Here is a 14,293-nt window from a genome sequence, read left to right as displayed (position 1 = left end):
TGTCACCAGCAATTTTTTTAAGTAAGAGAACAAACAGTGATTACCAAAATAACCAGTAGTGTCTGTACTCTAATACTGCATCGCAGCATTACCACATATGCATAACTGAATCTTATACATTAACATAGCAAAGTTAGTTGGTGGCTTGAGAAGCTATAGGCAACGTGACACGCAGCGCCATACATTTACCAAGGAGGTGAATTCTGCTGGTCCCGGTGCATCAAGCAAAAGACAGGGGCAAGCAATCTAATTATCTATTACAGTTTGGCATATGCTAAAACATACAGAATGACTCACTCATTGGGGGTGCTTAAAAGGGGGAGGGAGATTTATTCTTTGGAAGACTTTTGGAAGCCTTGAACAGACGTATTGATGCTACTGGAAATTATTCTCTGGTGCTTTCCTAAGGAAACATTTCACATCACTACCAACAGCTCCCGATAAAATAAAAGGTGGACACAGTCTTCTGTCTTGGGGGCGGGGGAAGCATCAAAATTCAAGAATCACTCCACTTCCCTGACAACCAGACATCACTTCTGACCCACACATGAAGCCCTTCTAGGTAATCCTAAAGTGTGTGCAAACAAATAGACCTTTTCACCCCTGTACCATCTTTGCTAAAACACTCTCTGTTTGGAGAGGGATTGTAAACGAGATCAGGATTTCTTTTTTAGCGCAAGCCAGATTGCTTCAAGGAGGGGAGGGGGGGTGAGCAGCAGACAATTATGGTGCTACCCTCACCCTAATCCCTGGCATGGCAACATCATTCCGGCAGTGTAACTCCCACTGCCTGCTGTCACAGCACTACCTACACACACATTCTGGCATAACGAATTGGCGTTACTGTACAATGTTAACTCTTAGCAGCTAATGCACACACATGCATCTGTCTCCCACGCACAATGTACATGATCCTGTACGGAATCTCTGCTTCATCACATATCTAACCATGCTATCCACAGAGCACACAAATTGCTGTCAAATATTACACCTGTGTAAAGGAATGGGAAGTCGCTTAGACCAATAAAAATACACCAGTTACATCTTTTGGGGCTCTGAGCAATAATGCAATGCTTTGGGCAGTAGCTACTCTGCTGCGGTGCATGCAGAGCCTGCACACAAATACAACTATGGAGTTGTTAACCTGGTTTTATTGCTCGAGACAAGTATAGATAAGTCCATGGAGTTTTATTGCTCGAGACAAGTATAGATAATGAAAATGTATTTGTGGGAGAAAAGGGGGACACGGTCAGGCTTTTGTAAAACCACACTACCTCTCCAAAACGATCACCTTCATGGTCTTCAAAGCATTCAGTCCTCTCCTGGAAGGGACAACAGCTGTGGTTCCTAATGCACACAACTGACCTGCCACGTCAAATAATCCTCTCCCTAAAAAACCATATCCTGGCTGACCTGAGGCAGTGACCACCTCCCGGTCCCATACTCACGGATCAGTCATGTAGATCAGAATTCCACATGTAGATCAGAATTCCAGCTTGTCGTCAGTCCGGCTGAAAGTGCGGAAGGGCAGTAAAAGTGTGCGCATGGATCCAAGGGATCCCAAGCACGCACTTATATAAACTCATTCCCAGGCAGATTGCAAAGGAAACTTGGGGAAATCGCGCCAGACAGACCGACTGGGACTTTCACGCCGGTTCTTCTCGAGAACTTCCCATGATGGACAAGTTCGAGAAGACCTGCACAAGCGCGCGCGCGCCGCGGGTCCCTTCCCCTGCGAGTCCCAGCACGCCTTCCCCTTTGCCCTCCCCACGCACCTGTAGGACACCTGTTTCCTGAAGGTTAGACTCTTCAGCTTCTCCTCCAGCGACTCTTCCTTCGGAGCGGCAAGCGCGGGCTCTTCCAGCTCCGCGGCGGCACTCCTCGGGTCCCCGCCACCTTCGGCTCCCCGGCAAGCGTTGCCGCCGCCTCCCGCCGCTCCTTTCTCTTCCCCGGCTGCCGAAGGCGGGTTCATTGCGGTGCTGAACGGACAGCGACCCAGCGGGACCGGGAGGCAGGCGAAAGGCGCCGGCGGGCCGCAGGGGACGGAGGGGCGGGCGAGAGCGCGGGCTGCCTCCGTTGCTGCCGGAGCGGGGCCCCCCTCAGCGACCCACTCGCCCGGGCGGCAAGCAAATGGCAGCACCTTCCCGCAGCATCCATCGGCGGCCGCACTGGCTGCAGCGGGGCATTGTGGGAAACTCCCTGCCTCCCGCCTCCGCTCTGGCCAATCAGCGCCTCCGCCCCTCCGGCGGCGGCTCCTGCCACGCCCTCGGGCCCTGGTATGGGCTGTCACATCTAAGGCATCTGACTCACTTAGCTGCCCGCCAGCATCAACAGCGCCCTGGGAAGGTGTGTATTCACTGCCTCAAGCAACTTCCCTGCAGAAATGAGGACTTGCTTGCTTAGCCTTTGAATTTTAAGCAAGACCGAGAGGGGGGGGGAGGTAGAGGGAGAGATATTCCCTCCATCTGCCAATCCGTGTGGCACACTCAGACTGAATGCAAACGCATCCTAAGAATCCACTGGGGTGACCAGTTAATGGTATATTAGAATATGAAAGAGGGAGCTCAGACTCAGAGGTCTAACAAAGTTGAATAACTTCCCCACCAAAAAAGACCCCTCCTGATGTTATTTTCTCTGGTGGCTGCTTCCCCGTTCAAAATCAGGCTTTGCAATATCTCAAAGGGTGGCTTCAGAAGCACTGGTTGTCAATAGCAGAAGGAACATGTAGGGAATGGAACTGACGAAACTAGAGAGATGGTAACAAATGTTTTAGAGTTCGCACCACACCTCCACACACATCAAATGTGTTAATTTATGTAATATAAATACCTTATTAAAACATTTGTCCCCTGTCCTTTCATCCAAATGGAATACAAGAACCTCCCTGGATACGACCATTCGTTCTTCTAGACAATTGTCCTGTTTACCGTGGTGGCCAACCAAATGCCCTGGAAGACACACGATTGGGTGCCAAAGTGCCCCATTACTGCTGCCTTCAAATATAGAGGTTCTGTTGAGTTGTTATGGCTAAGTATAACTGAATGCCCAATTCTGAATTAATTGGTTTGAGTCTTTTTAAAGCCACCCCAAAAGTTAGCAGCTGTCACCAGTGAGGACCATACATTAATAATGTACTGTGTAAAGTAGTTTTTGACTTTGCCTGTCCTGCATCTACTGCCAATGGAGGGCTACAGAGAGCAGCTAACAACCACATTTAAAGCAATCAGTTAATCAAACGGCCAAATGCAAATAAATTAAATTAAAAAGTCAACTTCCAGTAAACTGGACCATCCACAGCATTTTAGACTCCCTGAAATGTTATTTACTTTATTTATATGCTGTGTTTCTCCCCAGAGGGGACCCAAAGTGGCTTATATCATTCTCCTCACCTCCTTTTTATCATCGCAACAACCCTGTGAGGTAGGTTAGGCTGAGAGCATATGACTGGCCTAAGGTCATCTAGTAAGTTACTGTGGCAGAGTTTGGATACATCCCTGGGTCTCCCAGACCCTAGTCAGATGTTCAAAGCACTACACCAAATAGGATAGTTTTAAACATGCCCCACCAACCAAAGTGTGATTAACACATGGAATTCACTGCCATAGGAGGTGGTGGCAGCTACAAGCATGGGCAGCTTCAAGAGGGAATTGGATAAGCATATGGAGCAGAAGTCTATCAGTGGCTATTAGCCACAAGGTATAGATAGGAACTCTCAGTCTGGGGCAAGTGATGCACTGTATTCTTGGTGCTTGGGGGGGGCAATAGTGGGAGGGCTTCTAGTATTCTGGCCCCACTGCTGGACCTCCTGATGGCACCTGGTATGTTTGACTACTGTATGACAGAGTGTTGGACTGGATGGGCCATTGGCCTGATCCAACATTGGCATCTCTTATGTTCTTATGTTCTTAACCACAAACCATCAAAGGGCTCTTGGTTTATGGCTCCTGCCCTTGAATTGGATCCATTGGATCCGAGAGCAGCTCAGGTTATGGCTGGTTACTTTCTGTTTGTGTGATTTTTGCTATTGTATTGCCTGGGCAGAGCGTGTGTGTGAGGGTGTGGAGGCGGGGGGGGAAACGAGGACGCAGATGGTGGCTGGGGTGGGGGGGCGGCGAAGGAGAGACGCAGACTCTTTCAAGCCCCTCGGTGTTATACAGATAGGTGCTGCGCCTTAAAAGAAGAAGCCTTACGACGCCAATTAGAAATGCCAATGGAGGTATGGGCAGCCTTTGAAGAACAGATTCAGAATTCAGTCTGGGACTAAAGGTGGCGTACAGTCCATGCTGCTTGCAAGCTTTGCTCCCATTTTTCCCAGTCAGAAAATTATCTTCTTGAGAGGTAGGTCAAGAGCATGGGGGCTGCTCTAAATCCTCTCAGACAGCATTTTATTTACACATTAATCTCTTCTAAGTTACATGCATACATATAGAATGCCAGCAGCCTAGTTTTAGTGCGCAGCAGAAGGGAACATCCAGCTCTTGAGAATAACCTTCAGCTGCAAAGATGGCAGACAGGGAGGGATTAATCCCTTATGAAATCTGGTCGGCCCTTGGTGGGCCTCTCCCTGCAGGGGTCTGTTGCAGGCCAGCCATCTCATTCTGCTGGACCTAAATGACAATTCCCTTTCTGAGGGAAACATCAAATCTGTTCCCATCACTAGACAGCCAGCGTGGTGTAGTGGATAGAATGTTGGGCTAGGACCTGGGAGACCCAGTTTCGAATCCCTGCTCTGACATGGAAGCTCTCTGGGTCACCTTGAGCTACTTGCGTACTCTCAGCATAACCCATTTTGCGGGGTTGTTGTGAGGATAAAAGGATAAAGGAGCTGCGGTGGCTCAGTGGTTAAGACACTGAATTGCAGGCTGTGGAAGGTTGGTAGTTCAGCTGTTGAAGACCCGAGTGCCGCATGATGGAGTGAGCTCCCGTCTCTAGTTCCAGCTCCTGCCAACCTAGCAGTTTGAAGGCAAGAAATTGCAAGTAGATAAATAGGGACCACTTCGGTGGAAAGGTAACAGCGTTCCATGCGCCTTGGTGTTTTGTCATGCCGGCCACATGACCATGGAAACATCTTCGGACAGTGCTGGCTCTTCGGCTTTGAAGTTTGGACAGCAAAGTTTGGACAGCGAAGTTCGGACAGTCTTCGGCTTTGAAACGGAGATAAGCACCGCAACCCTAGAGTCAGATTCGACTGGCTTTTGAGCAAGGGAACCTTTACCTTTAACTTTTTGTGAGGAAAAAATGGAGGAGAGACAAATGATGTGAGCCACTTTGGGCCCTCCACTGGGGAGAAAGGTATAAATGAATGAATAAATAAATTAGCTGACTCACTAGAAATGACACTGCCAGAATCTATGTGAAATATATAATTTTAATTAGGAGAAGAAAAAGCAAAATTTAAACACGTCTGTTTTTTCTTGACAACAAAAAATCCAAATGGTGATAAAGCTAGAAGCATTCATTGACAATTGGCTGTCTTTTGTGACACCTCAAGATTCCCTACCCAAGGCAGACCTCTTTATCCTTCTTAATCATAAGCTTTATTTATTAAGATATTTCTGTCCTGACCATGCATCTCCAGATCTTATTCTGACACTCTGATCACTATACAACACAAAAAAGATTTAAACATACCCCCAAAAGGGGGATGAGGAAGGACAATTCCCTAGGCAAGGAACTCCGTAATATCTCCCCTTGTCATGTTTTAGGTGGTGGGAGGAATATAAAGGAAGAATTCTGAAGATTGTTTTTATATCTGTATAGCAACAGAAGATCATTGCCACCCTATGAGGAAGGTTAGGCTGAGAGTGTGTAACTGGCCCAAGGTCAACCAACACGTTTTCATGGCAGAGTGGGAATTCGTACCTGGGTGTCCCGGATCCTTGGCTGACACTCTTAACAATTACACCATGACTTGGCCAACCTGAAAAATCAGCAGTGGCTGAACATAGCCTAACTCAAACAGGACACAGTATCTTGTTCCAAGACACTGAAAGGCTGGACAACACTTCCAGTTACCATGTCAGATTACACAGGGAAGCCATTGAAATTCATAAACATAAACACAATTTCAACAGGCTAATGAACTCCAGCTGTGAAAGCCTTCAACAACATATTATTGACACTATGAATCTTTGCCTTCAATGACAATCCAGAGGATTAAAGTCTTGAGCATGTTGTCAAGCAGTGATTCTTAATTCAAACATGTAATTCCTGGATTTTCACTAACCATTCCATTATTCTTGGAGTAGTCCTCCCTTCCATACCAGGCAAAAATCAAATAAATTCTAGTTGATGCATTAGGGATTATAGCTTGGCATCACAGACATAAAATTTAAAAGAAAGGTTTCAGGAGGCCATGGTAATGATATATTTAAACATTAAAGATGGTTTTTGAGACATGGCCGTCCAATAGATGTATTGTAAAAATGTTGGTATTGTAACTAATGCCACACTTCCTTTTTCTTTCTGTGATGAGAGTGTAAAACACTCCCATCATAGGAGGAGAAAGGAGACGTTGCATTAATTACAGTACCGACATTTTCTAGTGTTTTTTAAAATAAGCTTTAGCGATCTTTAAAGAGAACAGATACCACTGAATCATAATTTTTCTAGCACTGTCTTTTAATAGGCTGGCTGAGGGTAGGTCCTTTTAAAAATAAATACCACCTTACCTCTTGACTACTATCATATCCCAAATCACAGTTCTACTTAGTGACAAAACATTTTTTTTTTGTGGTCTACTTTCAATACAGAGCAAAATATCATCATTTTTGAACAGTGTATAGTTGGATGTGGGTTGGATCCCAGTGTGTAATTTTGCACCCTTTAATGTGTCATGTTAATACATGCTTTGCTTCAGTTCTTTTCTTCTTTTTAGACTTCTGATTGGTTGTACAGCCCAAATTCTAGTTCGTTCTTATTGAATGTTCCATCTTGTTGATCATATTGACTCACTCTGTGTAATCTGCCTTGAGTTCCAGTGAGAAAGGCGGACTATAAATAAGGTAAAGAAATAGGAGACCTTTTGATTTTGTTTGGGTGCTTCAAATTCTGTGAAACCTCTAAGAGAATCTTTTTCACAGCTGAGCAGTAAGAAAGCTTGTTGTGATCTGAAGAATGAGCACTGCTCTGACCATACTTATCTTTAATAAACTTGATTTTAGACCAATTTTAGCATTTCTTCTAAAATACAGTTTTGTCCTTTAAGAGATTTCATCCTTGGTTTTTTGTTTGTTTTTTTAACCAGAACAATGTGTTTAGGTGTACACCGATGAAGCCATTTCCTAACACCCCGTTCCAAGGCCTCATTCACAAGTTTTGATCAGGCACATCTACCACATTTCATAGGAATGTGCCCCCATGTGGTGACAGCTGGACTTGGTGTCTAGTGAAAGATTGCCAATCCCAGGACAAGCCAGTCCTTGTGAGTGTTTGGCTGCACAAGGCACATCCATTACAGTACAGGAAAGAATTGGGCTGATAAATTGGGCACATGCACTCTTGCAAGTTTAACAGTGATGAAGAGGGAACTAGATTCCTACTACTCATACCTAGAAATGTAAAATTTCCGGAAATGTTGAAGCTCGGAAGCTCGTTTTCCCCCCAGTTTTTTCGGGGGGAAACGGAAATTTTCGGAAAAATTGAAAAAAATGCTACATTAGCATTTCTTTTGTCTTTTCTAGATTGAAAGTCATTCTGTTACTTTAGGAACATAAAATATGACTATGGACATTTTTACTTGGCATGAAATTATCACAACCAGCATATTAAAAATATAGTGTATCCAAACAATTATTACAAACAGAATACCCACCCACATGCAAAAACAAAACTGAAACCTTTTTATTTTCTTCTGACAATAGCACCTCCTAAAGGAAGAAATGCATCTTATTCTTGCATTGGAGAGTTCAGTTTGTAACCTAGGACTTGCTTGTCCTCAGTGCACAGAAATTAGATCAATCTGATACCATATATATATATATGGTATATATATATAAGAAATGATTTGGAAAATATTTGAACACCTTGTCTTAAAATATTTTATTCATCATGTTAAAATAAAATGTTCCATAATCTTTTTTTTCCTTTTCTTTTTTCAATTTTTCCAATTTTTCGGAAAAGAACAAAAAAGGCTTCAGGCGAAAAACGGGGAAAAAAACGTTTTTTTTCCAAATTTTTCCGGGTTTTTTCCGGGCCTTCACATCTCTACTCATACCTCACTTCAAAACTCCGGCCCTGGATTTAAAAAATTGTTCTTTGCAATGACTCCCCTAGCTCTAGTGGGTTCAGCATGCATTTTTTCAACACTTCATTCACCTGCAGAACTTGCTACAAGATGATGTGATGGGCTCAGTTAGCTTTGAAAGACGAGAGAAATGTATGGGGAATAGGCCTATTAACAGCTACTAGCCAGGAGAGCACAAAGAGAGCTCCACGCAAACCCTGGACTATCAAGGCCAGCCCCCCCCCCAAAAAAAAAAGTGCAGGAGGCAATGACTCCTTCAAGACCTATTTTGTGAGATTCCCAGTGGTGTCTTGCTTGTACTATTGGCATATGGGATTAAATGGGCCTTGGTCTGACCCAGCAAGGCCTTACATAGCTTCTCCATTGCACATGGCCACACTCTCGTCAACAGTCTTTTATTTAATTGTCTTATTCCACACAGTCTCTTTTGCTCACACTTACCAAATTCATTCTTATTCAACTGTCCCATGACATACAGCTCGTTTACAGAGAGACACTGGCCTCACTTAATTTTGCCCATCTCCCCTCCTCCTCTCTCACACATACATCTCACTCACGCTGTTATTTCGATGCCCCATTCAATACACTCACACATCTGCTAAAGGCATACCTCATCTCTCTTGTCTCTATTTAACTGCCTTCATTACACACAAAAGCCCTTATTCTCTCACACTCACCTGTACATTACACGCACAGTGTTATCCATACTGTTTCTCTTACATTCAGCCCCCCACCCCACCCCACCCCTGCCCCCGCTCTCTAGGCACTATTGGATAAGTAAAGGTCCTGCATGTCTTGAATTTTACAGTCCAAGAGATGTTGTCTTATGTATAAAAGGTTTACCCATTGATAGATACTGAGCTGCTATTCAGGCTGATTGCTCTATATTTCCCTTCCACATTAGGGGGGGGGGGGAAATCCAACCCTTTGGAGTTAGATATATATTTAAAAACTGAAGCTTAAAAAATATCAATCTGCTGTGAGGAAAATATATTACTGGGGAATCAAAAGGTAGGGCCCCCTTTCTGGACTGTTCCAGCTGAGCCACTGAAACAGAACGAAGGCCCAAAGTTGCAGTGCCCAATTGTGCAGGTTCTTAATCTCATCTGGGTACTCTGGAACACACTTCTGCTGCAGATGGTGCATCAGTGAGCTGGCCTAGACACCTCCTTGCATGGACACACTACGGAACAAAGCAAGGTTATCACCTCAGCTCAGACCGGCAGCTGCTTCTCTAAGTTTTCAGGGGAAGACCACCTGAGACTCGACATAGACCCTCAGAGTCTTGTGGCACCCTCCAATTCTTGCCCTCAGGCATATTCCTAAATCATTTTTGAGTTCAGTTTTCAGCTATGGGCCTTACTTCCATGTTAACAAGTATGGCAAGAGAATAGTGAGCCCTCTTTCTGTGTAACCCTGCTATGAACAATAACTGCAGTCCTACCCAACAGGTCCAAGGGTATAGACAATGCAGTTGAAGCTGAGCAAATCTGGAATCTGGCAGTGCCCAGATGAAATGCATCATGGGAACTCACCATCACCACATCGGGATAAAGATAAGGTTGAAATATAATAAACATATCTGGATGGATTTAGATTATGGGCACCCCAGATACTCATTCTCTCCTCCTCAAAAACCATCACTTCCTTCAAGGATTTTGGTATAACCCCTTTAACCTTCAGACCCCGCTGCTACTAAGTTTAAGCACCTGTAGCTACATGCTACTAAGTTTAAGCACCTGTAGCCCTCATTCGATTTTAGTCTGCAGTATCTTTAAGGGGTTGCAGTGGCTCAGTAGTTAAGGCACTGAACTGCAAACTGGAAGGCTGGTAGTTCAGCAGTTCGAGACCTGAGTGCTGCATGATGGCGTGAGCTCCCAGCTCCCGCCAACCTAGCCGTTCGACAACAAGAAATTTCGAAAACAAGAAATTGCAAGTAGATAAATAGGTACCACTTCAGTGGGAAGGTAACAGTGTTCCGTGCACCTTGGCGTCTAGTCATGCCAGCCACATGACCACGGAAATGTCTTCGGGCAGCGCTGGCTCTTCGGCTTGGAAATGGAGATGAGCACCGCACCCTAGAGTCAGATTCAACTGGCTTTTAAGCAAGGGAAACCTTTACCTTTAAGGGAATAGTATCCTTTTAGTTAAAAAGCTGTGACAGTACTATATAAATAAGCATAAAGCAATTACCCTTGTAAGGCTGTGTGCAGTCATGGATCATAAATGGTTCTTGGCCTCTGAAACCCCTCCCCCCCAGCATTTTGCATGCCATAGACTGATGTTCTGAGCATATGTGTAGGGCCTTCTACTGGTTAAGAACCCCAGATATAGCATATAGTTCATGTGGAGTATGCACAGGCAAGGGACACCCCATGCTTCGTTCAACTGTGGCTTTAAACTGACCTCAGAGGAATTGGCATGAACATGAGCACACTGCTCTAACAAGATCAGCCTTGCCTGCTCTGATTAGCAGTGGCTCTCCAGTGGAAGTTTTTCACATCACCTACGATCTGTTCCTCTCAGCTGCAGATGCAGAGACTGAACCTGGGACCTTCTGCATGCGAAGCTGATGCTCTGCCAACTCAGCCACGGCCCCCACCCCTGGTTAGCTACGTGTCAGTGAGACTACAGTCCTTGCCTGGCCCTGCCAGCCTTTCAAACAAATCCCAGTTACTCCAGCCCACTGTATTCTACAATGCATAAAGCAGCAACAGATACTGGTGCTTTTGACCTCTCTTTCAGTTTACAGCCAGGCCACATAATCAGCTGTCTGTACTCAAACCAAGAAATGGCTATCAAAAAGAAGACTTTGTTCTAAATAGAAGTCAATGTTCAGTGGCAGAATGACACAAGGTTTTTATTTTTTTTTCTTTAGGAAAATATTTATTTGCAAGGAACAGATAAAGCATTACATACTTTATTCAGCTACATACAAAAAAAAGCACTTCGTTTGCTATTTGGTTTTAGACTTGTCTGCTTAACAATAAAAGAAAACAGTTTCTCTGTACAACCCCCCCCCCGCCCAGTGTACAGTATGAACAATCATGTAAAGAACGACCTAGGAGAGCAATGCATATAGAAAAATTACATACAAATTATTTTTAAAAGGGTCACCTTTAACAGAAAGCTCAACCGACGCTGCAAAGCAAAGAACAAAGAGACTGAAGTCAAAAGGGATATTAAGAATCCCAGAGAAGTTTTTTTTTTCGGGTTTCTGCTTAGCTAGATAATAGCCTTATTTATACAAGACAAAATATTCAAATGCAATCCACAAAACACACTGGTGTATTTACACTGAAGAAGGAGTAAATGAAACATACGGGCAGAAAGGTGCCAATTTAGATAGTCCAACATATCACTTCTGGCTCCTGTACAATCCATCGGGTGGATGCAATCCTGCACTCACCTTTACATATACTTAACCCCAGCAAGCTTTGGTCAGAATAAGTGCATGAAAACACCGGCCTTTGATTCAGAGGAAAGAAAGAGTTTAACCTCACTGGACTACATATACTCTGTTGTTGGATCTCCAGAGGGATTGGTTGGCCCTTGTGTGAGACAGTATTCTGGGCTAGATGGACCAATGGTCTGATACAGCTGGGCTCTTCTGCACTTATGTTCCTAAACACACAGAGGTATGAGCAAGGACTTCTGAGTCCCTGCTATGAAAAGAAACATCTGAATATGTAGTGGGAATGTGTGCTGTACACCTAGAGCATTTCTCAGGTTGCAGTGTATGCATCAACAATGACAGGGAGGAGCCAGGGCACGGAAAGCAGCAGGTCAGGGGGGACTAGTAATTAAGATGGAAAGTTATAAGAGGGGTGTGTGTGGGGGGGAAACGTTTACATTGTTATCCCATTAGGAATGCCATTGTCCTACTTTGTACAGCACGAAAAATTATTAAGTTCTGCTGCACACTAGAAGTCACCAACCATTTGTTTGCTAAAATAAGCCTGGCAAATCCCCATGAAATTGCAAAGGGTTTACCCACTAATCTGGTTCATGCATGCATGTATATCGCTGAATATCTCTGCCTTTGACATATGGTTGCTAAATGTCTGAAATGTAAGTCGCAGCCAACTTATGGTGACCCGGTAGGGTTTTCCAGACAAGAGATGACCAGAGGTGGTTTGCCATTGCCTGCCTCTGCATAGCTACCCTGGATTTCCTTGGAGGTCTCCCATCCAAGTACTAACCTGGGCCCACCCTGCTTACCTTCTGAGATCTGATGAGATCCGGCTACCCTAAGCTATGATATCAGGTGGTATGATACCTCACTTCAGAATCTCAGAAAGAAATGTCAGGATTTTCAAACATGCCAATGAAAAGAGGGCAAGGATTGGGCAGTTGGCTGCCAATGTCAACACCCCAGTATGTATGGATTACAAAATGGCATTTGGAGAAGAGGGGTACCCCTCCAGTGGGGAAAGAAACCCCACAAATGCCTTGTCCTTTCTCTGAGCTGACAGCATCTCCTGGGAGATTAGGACAGAAATCTGTCAAACATTCTGGTTAACAAATTCTCTCTTCCATATGTTTTGGGGAGAAAAAGAGTGCCAGATTTGGATCTGGAAGAGCTGAGTTAAAATCTTGGCACAAGTGGCTCCAGTAGAAAGTGACGCAGCTTAGTCGTACTGTATGCAGGTGGTCTTGTGTTTAACCCTTGACATCTCCAATAAAAGGATCTTGCGTAACAGCTGTTGGGGAAGAGCCTCCTCTGACTGAGAGCCTGGAGAACTAACTTAATAAGCCAATTATGCATTTTAAAAACACTCTGCTTTTCTTTTAGTTACTAGAGCAGTGGCCTACTGTTTCACCTTCAAAAACATTTTTAAAAGAAAGATGGCTATTTTCCAATTAGCAATTTAAAGATGAGCTATTTTTGTCGCAGAGCGGGGGAAAGGATGCTAAATATACAATGCTTTATGGTACGTGTGTTCTACAACGGACTTCTAACATTAGAGAGCCCAAGTTCATCATGGAAATCCTTGCTGTTGGAGCAATTACTGCCACTCGTTCACTTGACTGACAGTCAAACTGTGCCCAGACAGTATCTGCGCCTTAAAAATTGAAGGTTTAAACACACACACACAAAAGCCCACATGCTGAATTATTTCAAAAAGAGAAAAATTGGACATTTGCAGTTTGACATGAACCCCAGCTTTATAATCAAGAACTGGATAATGTTTCTAAGTACAGCTGATGGGAAAAAAGGGAACAAATCTTCAAGCTTGGCTTAAAATTGAAACCACTGATTACATCAGAGGAAGTTTGGTTCAGAATCAGACATATTGAAATACACTAATTTATATGGTAACAAATAGTAAATGCAAGGGAGGGGGAATAAGAATGGAGTTATAGCATATGTACAGCAAAACAAACCCCCCACAAAGCCGCCATATATGTACTAGGAACATGGATTAAGAAGCATCACTGAGCCCACTGCTGATTTCCATGGATACAGGATTTAAAATAATGCCCTCTTCTTCGAAAGTCCATGCACAAATGCTTTCAGAAATGTGATATTGACATATAGAATCACTGACAAGGACAAGTTTTGAAACAGACTGTCATAAGCTGAAGCATTACACAAAGAATGAGACACCCCATCACTTTTCAAAGTTTGACATTTGCATATATAACCATTTGAAATAATCATGGGGGGGAAACCACCTGAAAGCAACAGAAGAACTTGTTTTGAAAGATCTAAACAGACAGCTATAATTTTGTTAGAGGCGCCTGGGAGCTATGTTATTTGTGGGGAGGAAAAAGTAGGTGTTGTACACTTAAGATATCCACATTAACAAATACCCACTAGAATGATTTGAAGAGGGTGGTGACTAGCTTGGAAAGTCACACACAGGCAACTGTACCAACAGCCCTCATTAGCAGAGCTGGAGCAGATATTTACTGGATTTTCTGATCCCCAAATTGGCTGCTGGCGTCCAAGGTGGAAGATGTGATCACGTGAACTGACAATAGCTTGGAACTTGCCAAGCAGACAGGTTATTAAAATCTTCCCTGTTTTACATGGCACCACCT

The 14,293-nt window shown here is 44.0% G+C and overlaps 1 protein-coding gene across 1 annotated transcript in view; it reads right to left on the bottom strand.

Moving 5' to 3' along the window:
* The window catches only part of DGKI (diacylglycerol kinase iota), a 383,828-nt gene extending 381,856 nt beyond the window's left edge, over positions 1-1,972 (bottom strand). Inside the window, exon 1 of the mRNA XM_015424707.1 lies at positions 1,776-1,972. Coding sequence (XP_015280193.1) covers positions 1,776-1,972 — 197 coding nt within the window. The remainder of the gene's footprint in view (positions 1-1,775) is intronic.
* Positions 1,973-14,293: the final 12,321 nt, after the last annotated feature.

Source organism: Gekko japonicus, unplaced genomic scaffold, assembly GCF_001447785.1.
Source record: "Gekko japonicus isolate JY-2015 unplaced genomic scaffold, Gekko_japonicus_V1.1 scaffold689, whole genome shotgun sequence".
NCBI classification, from domain to species: domain Eukaryota; kingdom Metazoa; phylum Chordata; class Lepidosauria; order Squamata; family Gekkonidae; genus Gekko; species Gekko japonicus.
Note: the sequence above shows the minus strand (reverse complement) of the source record. Positions and strands in the feature narration are given on the sequence as shown.